Source organism: Cinclus cinclus, chromosome 8 (genome assembly GCF_963662255.1).
Source record: "Cinclus cinclus chromosome 8, bCinCin1.1, whole genome shotgun sequence".
NCBI classification, from domain to species: domain Eukaryota; kingdom Metazoa; phylum Chordata; class Aves; order Passeriformes; family Cinclidae; genus Cinclus; species Cinclus cinclus.
Genome location: NC_085053.1, coordinates 22,619,687 through 22,638,756, shown reverse-complemented (window position 1 = coordinate 22,638,756; position 19,070 = coordinate 22,619,687). Strand labels below are relative to the sequence as shown.

Here is a 19,070-nt window from a genome sequence, read left to right as displayed (position 1 = left end):
CGGCGCCGCTCCTCCCTCACGGCCGCCGCCCGGCCGAGCCGGGAAAAAGGAGAAGAGGAGAGAGAGCGGAGTTGCGACCGTGCCCGGACTCCGTTCGGCCCGGCGCGGATCTGAGGTACCCGCTGGCACCGGCAGGGCCCGCATCGCCCCAGCCCGCCGGACACTCCGCGCCCGGCGCCCCTCTGCGAGTGCGGCTCTGGGTATAAAGAGCTGTGGGAGGAAGATGAGGGGTGGGCTTCTGCTTCATGCTTGTCGGGTTGAAGTAGTGGGGTTTTAAAAAAATTTCACCTTTTTATAAACTGAAGTTTGAGGCTTCTTTGGGCGTTTGGCTTTTAAGGGGAGCTAATTAACTGTCGCTAGAAGCATCGTAGGTGGCTGAGTTCCTTGGAGGACAGCCTTAAAAATAAAGTTCTTTCCTGGCAAGTTGAAATGCAGAGGAAACACCTTTGCTTGGCACGGTTTCATGCTTGAAATAACTACAAAGAGACTTCTTGCTTATTTGTTAAAAGTTATTGAGGTATTTGCCAAATGATATAGGCTGTCAGTTGTTCTGTATGTTGCTCTGTTTAGGAACCAAAAAAAAAAAAAAATCTAATCCTGCTCGTGTAAGTAAGCTAATGTGATTACATACTAATTTCTTCAGGTCTCTTTGAAGTCTGCAAGTTTTGCACTATACTATTTGAGTTAAGCCAAGGCTTTATTTCAGAAATTTTCAAAGTTTAAGTGATTTGAATGCTCACTTGAAATATGAAGACTAAAATAGGGCTTTGGGAAGCTGATCTTGTGTTAAATTTGCTAAATCAGTTTTTTTTTGTGCTATGGGAGTTTCTAATTAGTGATAATTCTTTTTCTCCCTAAACTTTATCCGAGCAGCTTTTCCTTCAGCTTTATCTGCAAGCTTATGTTTTGCTCTACACATCTTCCAAGATTCCACAGAGAAACTGTTGGGTGGGCAATAAAGGTTTTGTGTTGACTTTGTAACTCTGACAACTTCAGAGGACAAAGTTGCTGCTTTGTTGGCCTGGACTGGAAACAAAAAAAAAGTGCCAACAGTTTATGTATCCTGTTTCTTGGTTTTCTTACAGTGTCATACCTTTCATCCTTCTTTTAAGTATTGTAAGATAATGATTTATCTTAATCCATTGCTTTTATATCTGTGATCTTCCCAGATTTGTTCCCAAAAGGATGGTCCCTTTCAGTTTCCCTCTGTCCAAGTCTGCACTTTGGGACCCAGTCCCCATGGGTGATGTCATTGGCGGACATGTCACCTATTACAGGTATCAGTAAACTTTTCAGGGAAGCTAAAGGTTAAAATAAATTACAGATTGTGTGATGCGAAGCCTCATTTTGTCTTTTGAGTCTGTTGTGTGACAAGGCCCAAAGGAAAAGGAAGCAGTGTGTTTGTGATGTGTATATACACACCTGTAAGTATATAGGTATTTTCATTGTAAAGATTCAGCTTCCATTCCTTTCCTTTGTGTAACACAGTCCAGTGGCTTGAAGGTGCATCAGTCTAAAGTAACTTAAAATTTCTTTCAATTTTATTCCCATATGGATAAATGATACTTTTTAAAAACAAGCACTAAAAAGAATTTGTGACTTAAACTTGCTTATTGTTTACTTTTAGAAACCCCAGACTATCTCTGGTGGAGAAAACCTTGCGCCTTGCCTATCGCCATGCTAAGCAGAATGAAATGAAATCATTTTCCTGTTTTTTGCTTGGGACCCTGGCAGTAGATGAAGGTAATTTAGAATTAATTAATTTAGAATTGCCTCTACATGAGGTAGACAGGCAGTATTGGTTGGTTAAGCTGTTGTTAAGGAGCCTGAGTTGTTGCTCTTGGACTCTAACTTTATTTATTTGTTTTGAAGATGGGGAAGGCATAAGGATAACAATAGATCGTTTTGATCCTGGCCGAGAAGTTGCTGGTGGATCGGGCAAAATTCCAACTGCATCCCTTCCTGGAGACTTTTTGGTTCCATGTACAGTTAATGCCTGGGGACCTTGTTCAGATAATATAATAGTGCACAGTGTTGAAGATATCAGCTTGGCTTTCAAGGTAGGCAGCTCTTAGCAACTTTTGTGTCTCTTCAACAGTGAACTGTCTGCCAGGCAGGACACTAGACAATGCACAGAGCTTGATTTCCAGCACAGCAAAGTTATGGCTGGAGCAAGACTATGCAGTAAATCATGTGAAATGAACTGCTTGAGTGTCACTGAGAAGTGTCTTGGAACTGTTAAAATAAGTTCACCCTCACAGGTGTTTAAGGATCACACAGTCTTTTATCCTGGACAAAAATCATGCCGACTGACCAAAATTCTTCAGCTGGTCTAACCAGCAAAACAAAAGTGATTGCAGCAAACTTACTTAAACAAGAGAAAGCAGCTTTTTTTGGTGTTTTTTTCCCTCAAAACTGGCGTTCATCAGTTGCAGTATTTGGGCAGTTGTTGCTGAAGCGTTGCTAGGCAAGTCACCCGCCCAAAACATGTAAAGCCCTATGTAGGTTAGCAGCCATAGGTGAAATGTGTGCTCTGCTGTAGACATGTAATCTACTAAATACGTTTTCAATTTCTGTAGACTTCTCCCCATGGTTGTTCTAGTGTGTGTTTTGTTGTACAAGTTAAGCCTCTTTTACATATGAACTTTTTCATGATGACACATAATGTGATAACATACTATCATGATGATATGTTAAATTGCATGCTTCTTGAATGCAAGTAAGAAAACTGACAAATCAGCTTGAGCCTTTTAGTTGTCTGTTACGATATTAATTTTTATGTAACTGAAGTAGCCCTGGGTTTTCTAATGCATCATAAAACAGTGTGGTGTCTGTAGCTAATTTTCAAGTGTATTCTGAATTAGTCATTATATTCAGTAGAGCGGTGATCTTTGGCTTTGGAGACCTGGGTTAATAGCATTTTGTATAGTACCTACTGCAATAACAGCTGTGATGAATGATTTGAGTTCCTAATGTAACACATCTTGAATCATGCTAATCATATGAAAATAATTTTGTGTATTGAACTTTTTTTTTCTTTTTGTTTTCCTTTCCTTACTTCTAGGGTCTGCAGCAGAGTCTGTGCAGTAAAGAATCTCTGGATCTTTCTAAACTGCTCACTGTTAGAGCTCACATTGTTTTCACAGAAAACCTGGATAATCTCCACTTTAATTTTCGCTGGGCTTCTCTTACTGTGGCAAATATTTTGGAATACACCCCTGTGAAGTCTGTCCCAATTATTCCAACAGCCCTGGCAAGAAATTTGAACAGTCCTATGAATATTGCACAAGTTCAAGGAACTTACAAATGTGGGTGAGTAAAGAGTGGTGCTAAAGCTGTCAAAGCTGCCTGTCAGTTTCTTGCCTTTCCTAAAGGAGGTGGGCTGGAGAGATCTCATCTGTACTTTGGTTTTTACTAAAAATAACTGGCATAAAAATAGCATGTTTTCTGGCTTTGGAAATATGTAAAAAGTTATGAGCAAGAAACGGGAAATGGGATGGAAAAAAAACCATTAACTAGTTGAGTAGTATCTCTTTTTCTTTTGGCTTCAGTGACCGGATCTTCCTACTGGGGCAGGAGAACACACCTCTCATTAACATAATAAATATAAACAGCTTCTGGCTTTTTAAACATCATCAGTGCTTGCCCTCCAATGAAAATCAGATGAATGCAAGCCAAAGCTTTTTTGTTAATTGTGCTTCTGAGATGTGTTGGGGAGTAATCATTCTGACTGGTAACTATTTTAGTAGGATGAACTAAGGATAGATCAGGGAAATAATTTGAAGCGACTGAATGCCTCTCTGAAAGTTACTCATCAAATTTAAATGACTTGTACTTCAGGGTTTGTTATAAATACTAATTCTAGTATTCACTAAAATACTACAGATAGTACTAAGTAAATTTTGTCCTTGAAAACCCTTTCATACACAAGGGAATTGCTGAAATGCTGGGGAGTTGCTGTTAAGCATGTGGAGTAAGAGTAGTTTAGTTATTTCTTTTTTCTTCATTGAATTTCTTTTCTTACAGTATTTTCTAAACTTGTACTTGTCTCTTCCGGAATTTTTTTCCAAAAATACAGTCTGCCTTCCAAAATACAATCAAACCCAATTTTTACTTTCTTTCAGCTACCTCACTATGGACCAAACACGGAAATTGCTTTTGCTGCTTGAGTCTGATCCCAAAGCTTATGCTCTGCCATTAGTTGGAGTGTAAGTGTTTGTCCAGATTAATATACACATTGATTTGAGATGTATCTGGGGGATTACACAGCAAAAAATGTGGTAGCACAGCTGTCTCTAATGAGAATTTTTTCTTGTTTCTAGTTGGCTGAGTGGAGTTACTCATATCTGCAGTCCTCAAGTCTGGGCTTGTTGCTTGCGATATTTGTTCAGTTCTTCAATTCAAGAAAGGCAAGTCACTTTTATAGGTAAAACATAGAAGCTATTGGCTGCCTAAAAATATGTTCCCCAGGAATGCATGACAGCATGGGCACTTTTCAAAGATACTTGAGGAAATTCTGTGATTTGTATGTTGTATAGAACTAAGGCTGTCTGGTTTAAATGTTCTTTTTGGTTTTGGCTTCTGCACAAAAATTTTCTGTGACTGAAATGTTGAAAATCTGAGCTGGTATCTCAAAGTCAGAGGAGGGTAAACATTAATCTCATTCAGGTCACTGCATTTTAGTTTAAATAAGAAGCCACAAGCAGGAAACAGTAGTTTAAACAGGGGTGGGGTTTTGGTTTTGAACTTTTTTGGGGGGTATTTTCTTTGAGATGGGTTTTCTTCCTGCTTGTGCCTGACCAGCATATTGAAGCATATTGATTTGCAGCCTATGCTGTCCTGTTATGACTTCCTGTTAAATGCTCAGGTTTAAGAGTGTTTGCATTCTGGGGTATTTTTTCATTGTGATGTTAGTGGATAGTCATTCCTCATTGTGTATATCTTTTCACTTGTAACATTTGTTGGGTTCTATTTGTATGGAGCTGGGAGAGAGTTCAGGTGTTCATAGTTTGAAACTGCCCCTCAGGTAAATGAGACTCTAAAATATGCTGTATGCATAAACACTTCTTCTGATTGACCACACTTACTTTTAAATTATGGAATACAATCATGTTTGGTGAACAGATGTCTGCAATTACAAAATAGACTTCTTTCCCTTAACAACTGAAATGTGTCCAAACACAGATAAGAGACCAATTAGATTATTAGATAGGCAAGTTTGATCCTTGACTCTCTTAACTTTCACTGATGCCATCATGGAAGTAGATTAGGGAGACTTGATGAACCATGTAAACAGCATTAACCTCTGCAGGCTAACTGCTTAATCTGTGCATCATACATTTTTAACTCTTTAAGTTGCAGGTATGATTTTGTAGGGTTTTTCAAGCATCCTGTTTCTACTGCTTTTTCTATTGCATGTATTATTTAATGAAAAAAATAAACACATAAAAAAACCCCACAAACAAGCATGCTACAAGTGCTATAAAAAGAAAAACTGTCTGAAAGGAGTACTACCTTTTCCTGGAAACACCATTTGACATTATCCTTGAACTTGTGTTAAATGCTCATTGTGTTACTTACTGTTCTCAACTTGTAGGGAAAAACCCTTGAATATAATATTCCTTAAAAAAATCTTTTCCCTAATGAATGTTTAGGGATAACCAGATCACTAAGTGTCTTTATCATGCATCTTCAACTGAAAATTAAAAAGAAAATAAAACACAATATCATTCTTACAGATGTTTTCTTCTGTGTTATGTTACAACTCTTCCAGGAATTCAGTTAAAGTACGAAGTGATTGTAAAGGTTTGAAATACAAAGGAGATGAATTATTCTAATTTCTTTATTTTTGATTCTTGCATGTGGCTACAGTCATAAATCCATCTGCACTATCTATAGCTCAGCACCACTCAATGCTGTGATTCACCAGTTTGCTAAATTGTGTGAAAATTTGCTCACTGTATTGAAAAATGGAAGGGCATTCGAGTTATTTAAAGATGTGTTTTTTCTTCTGTTTTAGGGTTTTTTCAGAATCTGGGAGTTTTCTTATTGTTCTGTATTCATTGACACACAAGGAACCAGAGTTTTATGAGTGTGTTCCATGCAGTGGGCAGACTGAGCTGGGGTTTCAGATCCTAACCTGTCATGAAACAGTTCACCTCTTCAAAGTAAGTGTCTTGTCTGTCCTCCTACATTGTGGTACTTGAAATTTTGGCTTAAAAGAGCCATCATGATGTGGCTCAAATGGATCTGCAGTGTTTGAGAATGATGTAGCTCCATAAAGCTGCTTTTTCCTAGGGACTACTGTAGATTCAGTTTGTCCCTCACATTGAGAAATTACTTCCACAGTCAGCACTGCTCATTTTTCTAATAGCATTAAGCATCTGTCTTTTAAGTACACTGTGCTATGTTGTGCTTGGCTAGTGTTCCTTCCTTCTAGTGACCCTCTGGCCTTATGAGCAGAGACTCAGACTTCCTACAGCGTTTGTTACTCTGGTGTGCTGTGTTCACCTTGGCCATATCTAAAAGCTTCTCTGGGTGATCCTTGCTGAAAAGAAAAGCTGAGTGTTGTGCTTAGCTTGAAGTTGAGTGCAAAAAGGAATTCAGACGTTGCCAATTTCAGAGTTTTATCACTGGCAAATTTTATCTTTGTGCCAAGTCACTCTCTGAAATAATTTGAAGATACAAGTCTAGGAGATGGCTAGTAAGGCTTGAGGAAGTTCTAGGAAATCTCAGTTCCTTGTGTTTTTCTAGGCTTGTGCAGAACCTGAAGCTGAGTTGTTAAATTTGCTCAGTAAGTGCTGCTATGCTCTGTCAGAGAAGCAGTGAGTGTAATGTGTGTGCTATGTTGTGTACTGTTCCCACCCAATTGAATTTCCTTGTTCAAGGCTGCCTTTTACCTTTTGCCTAGGGACAGCTTAGCTTTCTGAAGATGACAGATCTTTCCACAGAATCTCACTTCTGTTGTCTTGAGGAATTGCCCAGTTGTGGTGTGCAAAACAGTACAGGAACGTTTGCTGTTTCCTGTAGTGGTCACAGCCCTGGAGGAGTATGTGAGCAGTTAGAGTGAGGAAGCATCTGCTCATGACTATAATTAGCCCAACTTCTTTACAGAGTATCAGGGGAACAGTGTTAAACAGGAAGGGAAGTTGCCTGCTTCCTTGTAATGGTGAAAAAATTGAAAGTAGAGGACAAGCAGCAAATAATCATATAGATGTCCTTAAAGCTGTTTCTTTGGGAGTAGTACCTCAGTGATTGGAGGTTTGAAGTTTTTATGCTTCACAAATATGGAACATTTCATTCCAGAATGTTGAACCATCAGACAAGAGTCCTATCCAGTTTGAGTTGAGTGGAGAAAACCAAAATGCAGAAACTGAGTTCTTCAGCAGAATTTGCAAGAGAGTTCCAATCAAAAGGTAAATCTCTCAGATGCTGTTTATGTGGAAAAATTAAATATTTATTGGATGAGGTTTTTGTGTTCTGTTATGTGTTAGTTTAACTGTGCATACATTCTCTTGCATTAAAATCAGTGTATGTGCTTTTGTTTATTCCTAGAGTTAATATTTTTCAAGTAAGATGGTCAAGATGACTGTATTCCATAAAAACCTACTTGGTACTGGTGGTTTTAATTTATACAGTGGATGTTTCTAAAAGAGCTTCCTCACTGATGAGGCTTAGTTTTCTGTATTAAAGCTTTAAGTGAGATTTGTCCTTTGAAGCAAATCTCTAATTGAAATCTACTTAAGTCGGAAAAAAATTCCTTTTTTTCTTCCTGCTTTTCAGAGCTCCAAGACCTCAGTAGGTGGAAACTTGATGATTTTTAAGAACCTGGCTTATCCATCAAAGTTTTATCTATGACTAGAAGTTGGCTTTTATTTTCCTTCAAACATTGCAATCTTTACTGTAGCACCTCCTGTCTTTTTACTATGAATCAGTGCTTTGCTGTTAGAATGTAATTTAAAAGGTGTATTTGTGTGATGCTGTGGAGAGGGTGGGTTTAACTTCTTGCCCAAAAGCAGCATTTGTGTTTTCATTGCTTGGTATTAGGACTGTTTGCTGGGTGAATTCCCCAGCTAACCAGGGAGAAGATGGATAGCAACTGCTTATTAGAAAAAATGATGCACTGTAGATGGCACAATGAAAAACATGAAGCTTCATGTTACTGCTGCCAGATCTGACAAGCAAACACCTCTGCTTTGATTTATTTTGGTTTTAGTCCTCCCCAAGGCTCTTCACCCAGCAAGTTGTCAGCAAGTGATCATGACTCTGGGGTGGAAGATGAGGATTTATCCCCCAGACCAATTCCAAGTCCTCACCCAGTGAGTCAACAGGTAACTAAATGAATAGCTGTTCTGGGTGTCTCAGATGTGACACTTAGAGCAGCAAAACTCATGGTAAGGAAAGTGAAGAGTGTAAAGTTTCTCTCAAAATAGCAGGGGAAAGCAGAATTGAAGAAATGAACCAAGACTCCCACTCCTTCTCTAGTTAACCTGCCAGTGTTCCAGGATTCTAGACTCTTTAATTGCTGTACATGCTATGATTTGGGAGCAAAGCGTAGTTTCTACTTCAGGAATCTCACTGTTGTTGAATGGAAGAGCTGTAGTGTCTGAGACAGAGACAGCAAGCTCTTGTGTGTTTTTATTTCATTTACCCAAAAGATCTGCTGCTCTGTCCTCTTAAGTGAAGACACTTTACTCACTCTTTAAGTGAGTACAAATGCAATAAATAGCAGTCCTTGTGCAGCATAGATATAGAAGAATGTGATAATTGTGTAGTAAATATGTTCTATTGCAGCTATCTCCTGGATCTAAGAATAGTAAGAGGAATGTAATCCACCTCTAGAAGGACAATATCCATGTTCTGAAATGTACTCCCAAATGATGTGGAGCATTCATTTGTCAGACATGGCTGCTAGGCTATATGAAAACAATTTTCCTTTTAAGAATGATCCTAGAGGTCTTTTAGGAATGCATTTAACACGTGGTTGGTTTGGAGCTGGTAATCATATAGATTTTAAATTGAAACATGTTCTTTGAGCAAATTCTGCATTCAAGGAGCAGACAATATTTTAAAACTATCATATGTGTGTGTAATTGTCCCTTCAGGTTACCAGAATTTTTCCATCTGTGCCGGAGCTGTCACTTATTTTGGATGGGAGTTTGATAGAATCAGGACAATCACCTAAGCCTGTGGGGACTTCAGGTGCTAAAAGTCTACCCACAGTGCCAAATCAGACTATTAAGAAGAAGTGGTGTATGAGATCTGTGTGTCACCCCAGCCAGCGCTCTGAAGACAGGCAGAACTTTCCTGCTAATACAGGAGATCCCTCTTTGAGACTATTACCAAATACTATAAACCAGAAAATTCCAGCTTCAATGCCTTGCAGAGGAAATCAAGCTCTACTACAGCAGCAGGTGCAGTGTAAGAAGGCTTCCCCTCAATCAAGAAAAAGTTCAGGATCATCTTCTCCTTCAGCCCCTTGTAGTGGGCCTTCCCCAGATACATCTGTGCCCCACTCCAGAAAGCCACTGGAGAAACTTGTATTAAATCCTGAAAGTGTCACATCACAGGGAGAGCCTCCTGTTAGGAGAACATCAGTATCTGGTCCCAAGCAGCTTCCTGCTGCTACACAGCCAGTCCTCCACAACTCTGCTTTGTCACCACAGAGCTACAGACAACCACCAGACCTGCAGGTTCCAGTTCAAGTGCCGCCTTCCTGTCCAGCATGCAGCTGTCAGTGTCCTGCTTCACTCCAGTATAATCCCATAAACTCATGGCAAGGAGTTGGTAAAATGAGCCCCAAACACGGAGCGGAAATCCAGTCGGAGATGGCTCAGCAAAATCCTTGTGCTGTGTTCCATCAAAATATCATTTGCCCAAATGTTTGCTGCAACTCAGGATATGCCACAAGCAGCCCTATAAACATGAGATATCCTGGGAAAACAGGGAGCTGTTCTCTTGACAGTGGCTTATCACCTGGAATAAGGATGCCATCGAGTGGGAGCCCCTCGAGTCCGCAGTGCTGTGCAGCCCACTCGCCGTGCCTGCACACTCCTGCTCCTGCAGCAGCATCAGATAATGGAATGATGGGATTATCTCCAGATGCATACCAGCTTCTTACAGAACAGGACAGACAACTCAAATTACTTCAAGCTCAGGTTTGTGGAAATGTCAGCTTTCTCTTCTGCCCTCTCAGTGATTAAGCTTTGATAGTTCCCCTGCCCAAAGATTTAAATTAACTGTTGTGTATCAGTGTTGGAACAAGGGAGCTTGTCTTACCAGCTGCAGTCTGAGCATGGAGAGGGGGCTCAATAGCTCTACCAGTTGTTGTCCCTTTAAAAATTGATTTGTATCTAATTAAATTTTACATTTATTTTTGTGGTATTTCCATAATGTGAAGTTTTCTTTTTAGTAGACTATTTGCAATGCAAACTGATGCGCTTTCTGTATAAATGCTTTTCTACTTACACGCTTATCTGTGTAAAAAAGAAAAAGAATATTGCACAGGCTATAGGCTTTAGAATTATTGTAAATATACAGATGAAGCGCAGAATGTTCTCATGTGTTGTTTTTTCCACCTTCAAGCCTGTGGTTCCCTGAGCTGTTCTTGTGAAAACTTCAGTTGTCTGCATTGATTCCTGATTCATCTGGTCTTTGCTGTGCTATGAAACAGGACTTGAGGGGCCTTGCTGTTTTGTTGCCTCACCAGGTTAAGTTTCTTCAAAAAAATATCAGTCCCTTAATTAACCTGCAGGCCCTATATTTTGCAGGGTATGATTTGGGGCTGAAGAACCAGAGTTTAAATTTTGCTGCTGGTGATGAACAGTGCAAACAGGAAAGTTTTCAGTACTTGAATGAGAAAATTACAGCTGGAATTTGTTTTTGGTACAGTTCGTGTATGTATTGTCAAGCTCCCAAAGCAGGGGTTGTGCATGGGGGAAACCCCTCCTTACTGCAGCTTTCACTGGTACTGCATTTCCCCCTGGAGCTGCGAGCTAATTGGTGAACAGGGTGGATGAAATCCTAGAGAGAAGATTGCCTGGCAACCTAAATTTTATAATTTAATAGCTTAGCTTTGTAAATAATACAAAGTTGGTGTAGGGACAGTTGGCATATAAATGCTTGGCTGGTAAGTCAGTTAATGGGCTTTGTATGTGAATGGAAGGGAAGGAATACTTCCAGCAAGTGTGGTGCAAATAGGCTTTACCCAAGTTGTCTTGGTGCTGCCTCTGCCAATGTACTTAAAGATCTTATTTGCTAGCTCTGCCAACATCAAAATTGGTGTTTTGATTTATGCTGTGTGCACTGCTGAGAACTGGAAGGTGTTCAGACTGCCGTGGCAGCGCAGCCTGTATTTGAATCCAGATCTTAGCAGAAACCAATTAATTCATTTTTGCCTGTTGTAGCTTATATTTTATTGTGCAGATCCCAACTTTGTGATGACTGTTACAGATCCAGCGCTTACTGGAAGCCCAGGCTCGCCAGGCGGGTTCCTGGGAGGTGGCTGCAGCCGGCCAGGCAGCGCAGCTGGAGAAGCCAGGGGACCTTGTTTCCATGGAAACACAGACCTCACCGCCATCACACGAGAGGAAAAGTGTCAGCGTTGCCGTGAGCACAGGTAACACTTCATTCTTTTAAAACAGGCTGGCACCACTTCTTCCGGATGTTCCTGTGGTCTCTTTGGGCATAGAGGAGACCTTGGCAGAAATGCTGAAGCTGTGCAAACGTGCACCTAGATCAAAAAAACACCTAAGTTGTTGAGGTGTTACTTGCTAGTTTAGGCTGGAGTTACTTTTGTCTTTGATTGCCATCACTGAAATAATTGTTTTTCCAATAGCTTTAGAAAGGTGTTCTGTTTAAAGTAGTTTTGTGTTGGAACATGTATTAAAAAAGATGTGGCGTTATGGTTTTGAAAATTAATAGCTTCCATGCTGTATAGTGTTCCAATAAATTTATTATTGATGTTTTTTGTAAATCATGCATGAAGAGGAGATTGTATTTGCTTTAATTTAGGCATATTATGCAGCTGTATCTGTGCAGCTGCATATTAACATATTGGTTCCTGTTTAATCCGTGGAAATATTTTAGTTAGTCTGGAGGAAACTTTGAAATGGGCTCAAGGTCAATGCATTAAAATGATTTAATGCAACCATTTTCTTCATCAAGTATACTTGGAAAGAAGCTAGAACTTGAATGATGTTTTGGCAACTTCTAGCTGATTTGAACTGTAAATCACTTTTTAAATGGTGAAAGAAACATGAATGAGAGAAAATTATTCCTCTAGCTATACAAAGCCAAAGGGTCTCAGAAGAAAATAATGACTCTTCCTAAATAGTTAAATCTCTAATTTTGTCCTAGGTGCTAGTTTATTTTGGAATATGGCCTCAGAAAAACAAGGCAACTCGATACCACAAGGGAAAAAAGGAGATGGAGAGATTTCTAAGGAGGACATAAGCATTTCAATTCATGCTGAACAAGATGCAAGTAATGCAAGTATTGCTTCTTCCTTGAGGGTGGTTGACATGCCCAGCTTTGTAGAGAGTATTCATCTTGTGGAAGAAGGAACTGATCAGAACACTCCCCAGTAAGTAACAGAAACACCCTGTGCTCGCATAATGTCCTGAACTGCCTTATGTAAGTTCTTCAAGAGTTATGAATAGTCTAACCTCAGCTGTTGTGTTCTCTTCCTTCTTTATTTTTTAATTATGCTTTGAATTGTACAGCTCACCAACACACAGCAACCTTTAGAGCATGCTTTTATCAGTCATGCAGGTTTAGCTTGCCTACCTATCAGCAGCAGCTGATGGCAAAAGCCTTTAACTTGCAGAAGCATGCACTGTTCTGGCAGCATTCATTTTCTTACCTTAAATCCTGAATGGAAAAGATGATGCTGCTATACAAAGTTGTTTTTCTATAGTGGCTTTTCCTTGTCAGCATTCACAACCCTTCCAGTTCTGAGGGGCTTGGGTTGAGGAGTTTATGATTATGTTGGTGTTCCCTGAATTTCTCTTTATTTTATGCCTGATTATTTTGTGTGTGGTGCATGCAGATACTGACTTCACTGCTGTTAATTCAATTATTTTTAAGCTCAGTTTCTTTAATAGTGCGGTGAGTAATCTCAGAATAATTTGGGAAATGGTTTTTAAAACATTTTTACTTATTTATATAGATGCTGTTTCTATGTAGGAATAGCTCAACAATTTAGCACTTCAGTGATCTAATATTGCCGAAGTTTAAAAAGCTAAAGGAGGGGGAATACCCTTCCACTTAAATTAGCTTCCTGAAATACTGATATTGGGACAAATGATGGCAATTGGGCTACAACTTAATCATTCATAATCCTTGATTAAAGTACTTTCTGCAAACATGTGCTGTTACCAAAAAATGTAATGGGTTGAGATCAATCTTATGAACACTGTATTTTATGACAATGCTATCTTAAAGTTCTCTTCAATTTGGATTCATATATTGGTAAAAAACTGTAAGTATCTTATAGTGAGAATGTAGACCATCACCCAGATTTCTTTGAGGAGGAGGAGGGGAACATTTTTTGGGAATGATGAATAATTGCTAGTGTAACAGTAGCTGATAACCTACATTGACTATCTGGTATGTCACGTGGTTTAAATCTTATCACTTTCAACACAGGCAATTGATCAGTTGAGTTCTGAAATTCCCTTATCTTACACTCCTCTCCTCAGGAGGAACAGGAAGGGGGAGGAGGGTCACTTGAGGATCTTCTTGGGATGATAGTAGTATTGATATGTCTGATCTCCAAAGGCTTATGCAATGCACACACCAGCCAAGAGGGCTGCAGAGCACTCTTATAACTCCTTCAGTGTTTACCCTTTTTAGCCTTTATAGTTCCTCTTCCACATCTCTTACTGAAAAGTATTTAAACTAGGTGTTTGTTCTCAGTTTATGATACTCAGTGTGCATCGTAATTGTCTTTGAGAAGTTTTTAAACTCCCACAGGAATCCCATGATAAGTTATGTATGTTGGTAAAAGCAGCTTTTTGAATAAATTACATGTCAGAGAATACAGAAGATATTTGCTCCTAAAAGGTTATAAGTGAAACGCTGAAAATATAAATTCTGAATTGTTTATAACTTTCATCAGGTTAAAGTCCAAGTGTCACTGAGTTTTGACTAGTCCAGAGATGCCATTGCTACTTTCAAATAATCTTTGGTAAAACTAATTGGGCTGCTGTAGTTGCATACTTGGAGGTGTATTTCCTCAGTCCTCAGATGACTATTGTGACTGCAGAAAGGAGCAAAGACTTGAGCAGCAGGCAAAAGTAAAACCTGTTGGGATCCATTTGCGGTACTCGATTGTTCTCCTCCTGTGATGTTCATGAAAAAATAAAATACATATAGTGATAATGATGCTTTTGCTGTTTCAAGGAAGTATGCAGCTATTTGGTGTTCTCTTCCAGAACTGGAAACTCTTCCCAAGCACTTGTTCGTGGTTCATCCTTGGAAGAAAGTGTCAGTGTGTCTTTACAGAAAGAGCCATCGGAGGGAGCCAGGAGCCAGGTGGTGGTAACAAGCGAGCAGAGCTCGGAGCCACCCACCTCACTGCTGCCTCAGCAGCCCTCAGAGGAGCAGAAGCTTTACCAGGACTTACTGGTAACTCATGCACATTTTATATTCTGACTGCAGCAGTCAGTACAGCACGCTGCTCTAGTTATGATGTGGCATGAATGAAAACTGTGTGTGGTTTGCAAATTTACATTGTTCTCTGCAGAAGGCTCCAAGTCTGTGGTTGTTCAATTTTTTTTTAAATGCTTTAGTGATTTTGTACTTCTTTTTCGTGCATAGATAAACTAAATTCTATTATCTAATAACTAAAAAAATATTTAAATCAAGGACATCAGCTGATAACTTCTCAAAATAGTGGCCTATAAAATAACACAGCATTTTACCTTAAAGTGCCTTAAAGGGCAAATATTTTAATCTTGAAGAATATCAGTATGTGATGTGTTTAAATTCAGAACAGACTCTTACAGAAAGCTTGAAGTGTAAGATGTTCCAGTGTTTGACTACACTGCTGTGAGTGAGAGAGATTGCATCTGAACTGTATCTGAATTTGCCTTCTTTGTCAGAATAAGCTATTAATCCATTAAGTTGTATTTGAAGTTGTGTAAGAATAAGTCAGGATTTTGCTATTTGACACTCCCTGTATGTCATGAAGTTTTTCTATGTGCTCCCTTTTTCTGTAGGGCCAAGTAAACCACCTCTTAAAGACCTCAGAAGAGCAAAATCACTTGCCTTTAAAATCAGGATTTGCTCTTGATGATGGTCCTACATATCGGGATGTTGATGATACAGCAGAAGTGGCTTCAGAGACTGACAGAGGATGGGTGGACAAAGAGAGTGTCATTAGTGCCACACTCAAACAGTTGAGGAGTCTTGGAGTGACAGTGGACTCACCTGGCAGTATGAAGGAAAATACACACAGAGTGGAGAGTGCCAGGTAAAATGCTGATGGTTTTGAGCAGTAATGTGTAAATACAACTGAAAATGAAGATTTGATTCAGTGAGGCAAGAGAAGACTGTTCACTGCCAGTGGGATTTGGGTGCACCTTGATCTATAGTTTCAGTTTCCTGCAAAACTGATGTGCTGACTCATGCTATATGGGCATTTCAGAGAGGTTTAAGAGCTCTGTGAGCAAAACTCCAATCATTTAAGTATAACACAAGTAGCTTTTGCTGTTAGAACATATGGTGACTCTTAAAGCACTGTGCTTGCAATTCCCCTAGAATAACAAGGAAGCTATGGGCAATTCCTTGGTCTGTGTCAAAGTATTCCAGAGTAACTCTGGACTTGGGAGACTGAACATTAAACAGCTGCGTATTTTGTCATTGCTTCTTAACTTTGTCTTGCACTTTACCAGTATATGTGAAATGGTTATTGCGGCTTTGGTATCTAATCAAAATTGGTTCTGTCCTAATTGCTTGTTATTGTGGATACTGTGCCTTGAGCAGAGAAAGTGCTGGAGGGGGAAACAACCTTGTTGAAACAGAGGAAGGAACAGAGAAGTAACTTCTGAAGGAAGGTTTTTAGGCACAGGAATTTACTTGTGTAGCTGCGTAGGCATAGGCTGACTGCCTGGTACAGCTTCACTTTCATCCTTATTGTCTTCTTGATCCTAGTGTGTAGCTGCTAAGTAAACAAAAAATTTAACCACCTCCTAATTAATCTTCTCTTCAGCCATGTGTCAAAGCTGTTTCCAGTCATACAGTTTCTAACCTGTTTTCTCTCCTTTTTACTTGTATTTTTATGGGTGTTTTTCTGGAATTTCTGGACTACCTTCCTGGCTGGAGTCTGTCAGTGTCTTTTTTTTTTTAATGTAAATAACATGCTAACATGTGAACCCATAAGGCAAAACTGGAATTCTTGGGGGTTTTTTTTCTTCAAACTTGGGGAGTGGGGTGGAGTTCTTCCTTCTGCCGCTTTCAAGACTGATAAACAATTCTGAGAAAAGGTCTACAGCTCAGTAGAGAAGGAAAAAACAGTGCAGCTTCATAGCATAATAAGTAGTGGTTGTTGTTCTGAGCCAGTTTATTCTCCCTGGGCAAACTTCAGAATTTGTGCTCAGTGAAATAGGAAGCCTCTTAATTCTTAATATATGAGGAGCTTGGGTTTGTAAACTAGTATATGATGAGTGAACTAAATGCAATAGTTTACTGCCATTGCTGGTGTATCAGAGCTTGTTCTTTCAATCTTGAAACACTTGATATAGATACAAGAAATTGCTGCACCAGGCAAGAGAACAAATGAACATTGCCCATTTGAAAATACTGCAAAAATGAGAACCTTGTAGGCTCCTGGAAACAGATTCTATGTTACGAGTTTCTGTAAAAATCCTGGAATTACCCTGCACTGACAAAGATGTTCTTGGTCTCAGTCATTGGGCCTTTATTTCTAGCTATAAAATTTGGGCCGAATGGTAGAATTTGGAGTTGTAGGATCAGATACACATAATGTCACATTCTCTGGTGAGAAGACCAAGAGGTCAAACCTGCATTAAAACTAGAACCAGCTCTGTAACTTGCTAGAGATGAGTGGCTCATCATATGAGTGTACTGTGTATTGAAGGAGAAGGGAATATATCATCCATCCTCTGATAGTGTTTGGGTACTGTGGCTGGTTTTCAGTATGTGCAGATAGCATGATCTCAGTCCTGATGGAGCTGTGTTCAGAAGAAAGGAGAAATCAGTGCAGTGAGCAAAATTGTGAAATTGATGCTTTTCCTGTAATGCTAAGGTAATTTTTTGATGCTTTGTTTCAGCATTTTGGCGTGCATAAGTCCTGAAGCAGTGGTGCCTGGATTGAATTCCATGTCACTTGCCAACGTCAGCATGTGTCCCAACATTGTTGATCTGAGCATGGAAGCAAATGCCATAGCACTCAAGTATCTCAGTGAAAATCAGTTATCCCGACTGTCTCTCAGTCGCTCAGGACAAAATCCTCCCACAGATTTCTCCTTCCAGGACATCTTGCAAACAAATACGGACAAGAGCATGGTGGGTCTGAGTTTAATTTCACCCAGCAATATGTCCTTTGCAACCAAGAAGTACATGAAGCGATATGGGCTGATACAGAACGATGATAGCAGTGAAGATGAACTGCAGGTGCAAGATGGCAATTTTGGCACTATCAAAAGCAAAAGCATGCCAGACAAAAACTGTACCCCTACATTGGACAGTGTCGGCCACCAGACTGAATTACCCAAAAGAATGGATGGAAGACTTCCCATTCATCTAAAAAGTCATAGCAAAGGGTTGAATACTGATGCTTCTCCACCAGAATTAAACAGCCCTGTGTTAAGAAATATTACAAATGAAATTTTTCCTCCCAGAACAAATCAAGCGGATGAAAACTCACTTCACTTCCTAAAGGATTTAAAATTAAAAACCAGATTGTTACCTGGGAGGGTTGAATTCACTGAACAGCCTGTCAGCAAAGATGGAGATACTCAGGCCTTCTGTGGAAATCTCCATCGTCCAACTCTTGAAATGTTAAACCAGTCAAACAGCATAAATTCTGTTGGCACCATTCTTGATGTGAAACAGCTCAGGCAATTACCAAAGCTGTTCTGAACATCCCCTGAGATGGCTGCAACCACTGCTTCAAATCAGAGGGAACTCTCTGTGAAAGACTACAGGAAACCACGGATTGAGCTGTCTTTGAAGAGGTCACTCTGTTGTAGCAATGTAAAACTTGCAGAACGGAGTTTTCAGCCCAGCTCAGGGACAACCACCTCAAAGTGCCTGGCTGAGGCAGTGCTGATCAGCACAGACAAGTGTGTGCACTTTTGTTTACAGTTAGGTGTGATTTTAAAGCATATTGAAGGTGAATCAACCTGAGTCTGATATGTACTTTTAATATAATTTTAACAGTGGTGATTACTTAACTGTTCCTCTGACTTTTTAAAAACAGACTTTTCCATGCTTGTGCCAACTGTGAGCCACTGATAACGTGTGTGGCAGAGCAGGAGTAACAGAGCTAAAGCACTAAATTTTAGAAGTTTGCTCAAATGGTTGGATTACTCTGTGTGGGTTGTGTCTGTGGGGAAGGGAAGTATAACTTTGGCTTTATTTTCTGTAAAATTATTTTGAATTCAGCCAAAATGGCACATGTATCGCTGTATCATGAAATCTTTGAAGGAAAGGGAGGAAAGCTGGCACTTTTAAAACTTATAGGTTTTTTTCACTTCTATGTTTTCTATTTATTTAAAATTACATCTTAAAAGTCAAAGGTTCCATTAAAAAAAATAATCTTCACTTGTCTAATGCTGCCTTTATTTAAGACACGTGTGACTTCCCAGTCATTGTTAGAATGGTTAACCTGAAGTTCGCTGGTTCACCTGCTACTGAACTCCTCAGGAATCTGGTATTGGGTGGTGAGGTAAGCAGAAATAATTCAAAACAAAGTAAATTATTAACACATCAATGTTCTGTCACTAAGCACTCCATTCTATTAATGAAGCAGCTCTTTTCCATAACCTTGTGATGATAATATTGCACAAGGTGAAGAATTTGGCTGGAAGTGATGATTCATTCCC

General features: G+C 39.6%; 1 protein-coding gene across 1 annotated transcript; it reads left to right on the top strand.

The window, feature by feature from the left end:
- Positions 1-29: 29 nt before the first annotated feature.
- Positions 30-18,789, top strand: STIL (STIL centriolar assembly protein). The gene is made up of 16 exons (XM_062497925.1): positions 30-115; positions 1,170-1,277; positions 1,628-1,743; positions 1,873-2,060; positions 3,065-3,312; positions 4,125-4,208; positions 4,323-4,409; positions 6,020-6,167; positions 7,306-7,415; positions 8,216-8,330; positions 9,105-10,157; positions 11,452-11,617; positions 12,358-12,583; positions 14,436-14,628; positions 15,222-15,475; positions 17,295-18,789. The coding sequence occupies exons 2-16, from the start codon at positions 1,186-1,188 to the stop codon at positions 18,103-18,105; spliced, it is 3,891 nt and encodes a 1,296-aa protein (XP_062353909.1). The 5' UTR covers positions 30-115; positions 1,170-1,185; the 3' UTR covers positions 18,106-18,789.
- Positions 18,790-19,070: the final 281 nt, after the last annotated feature.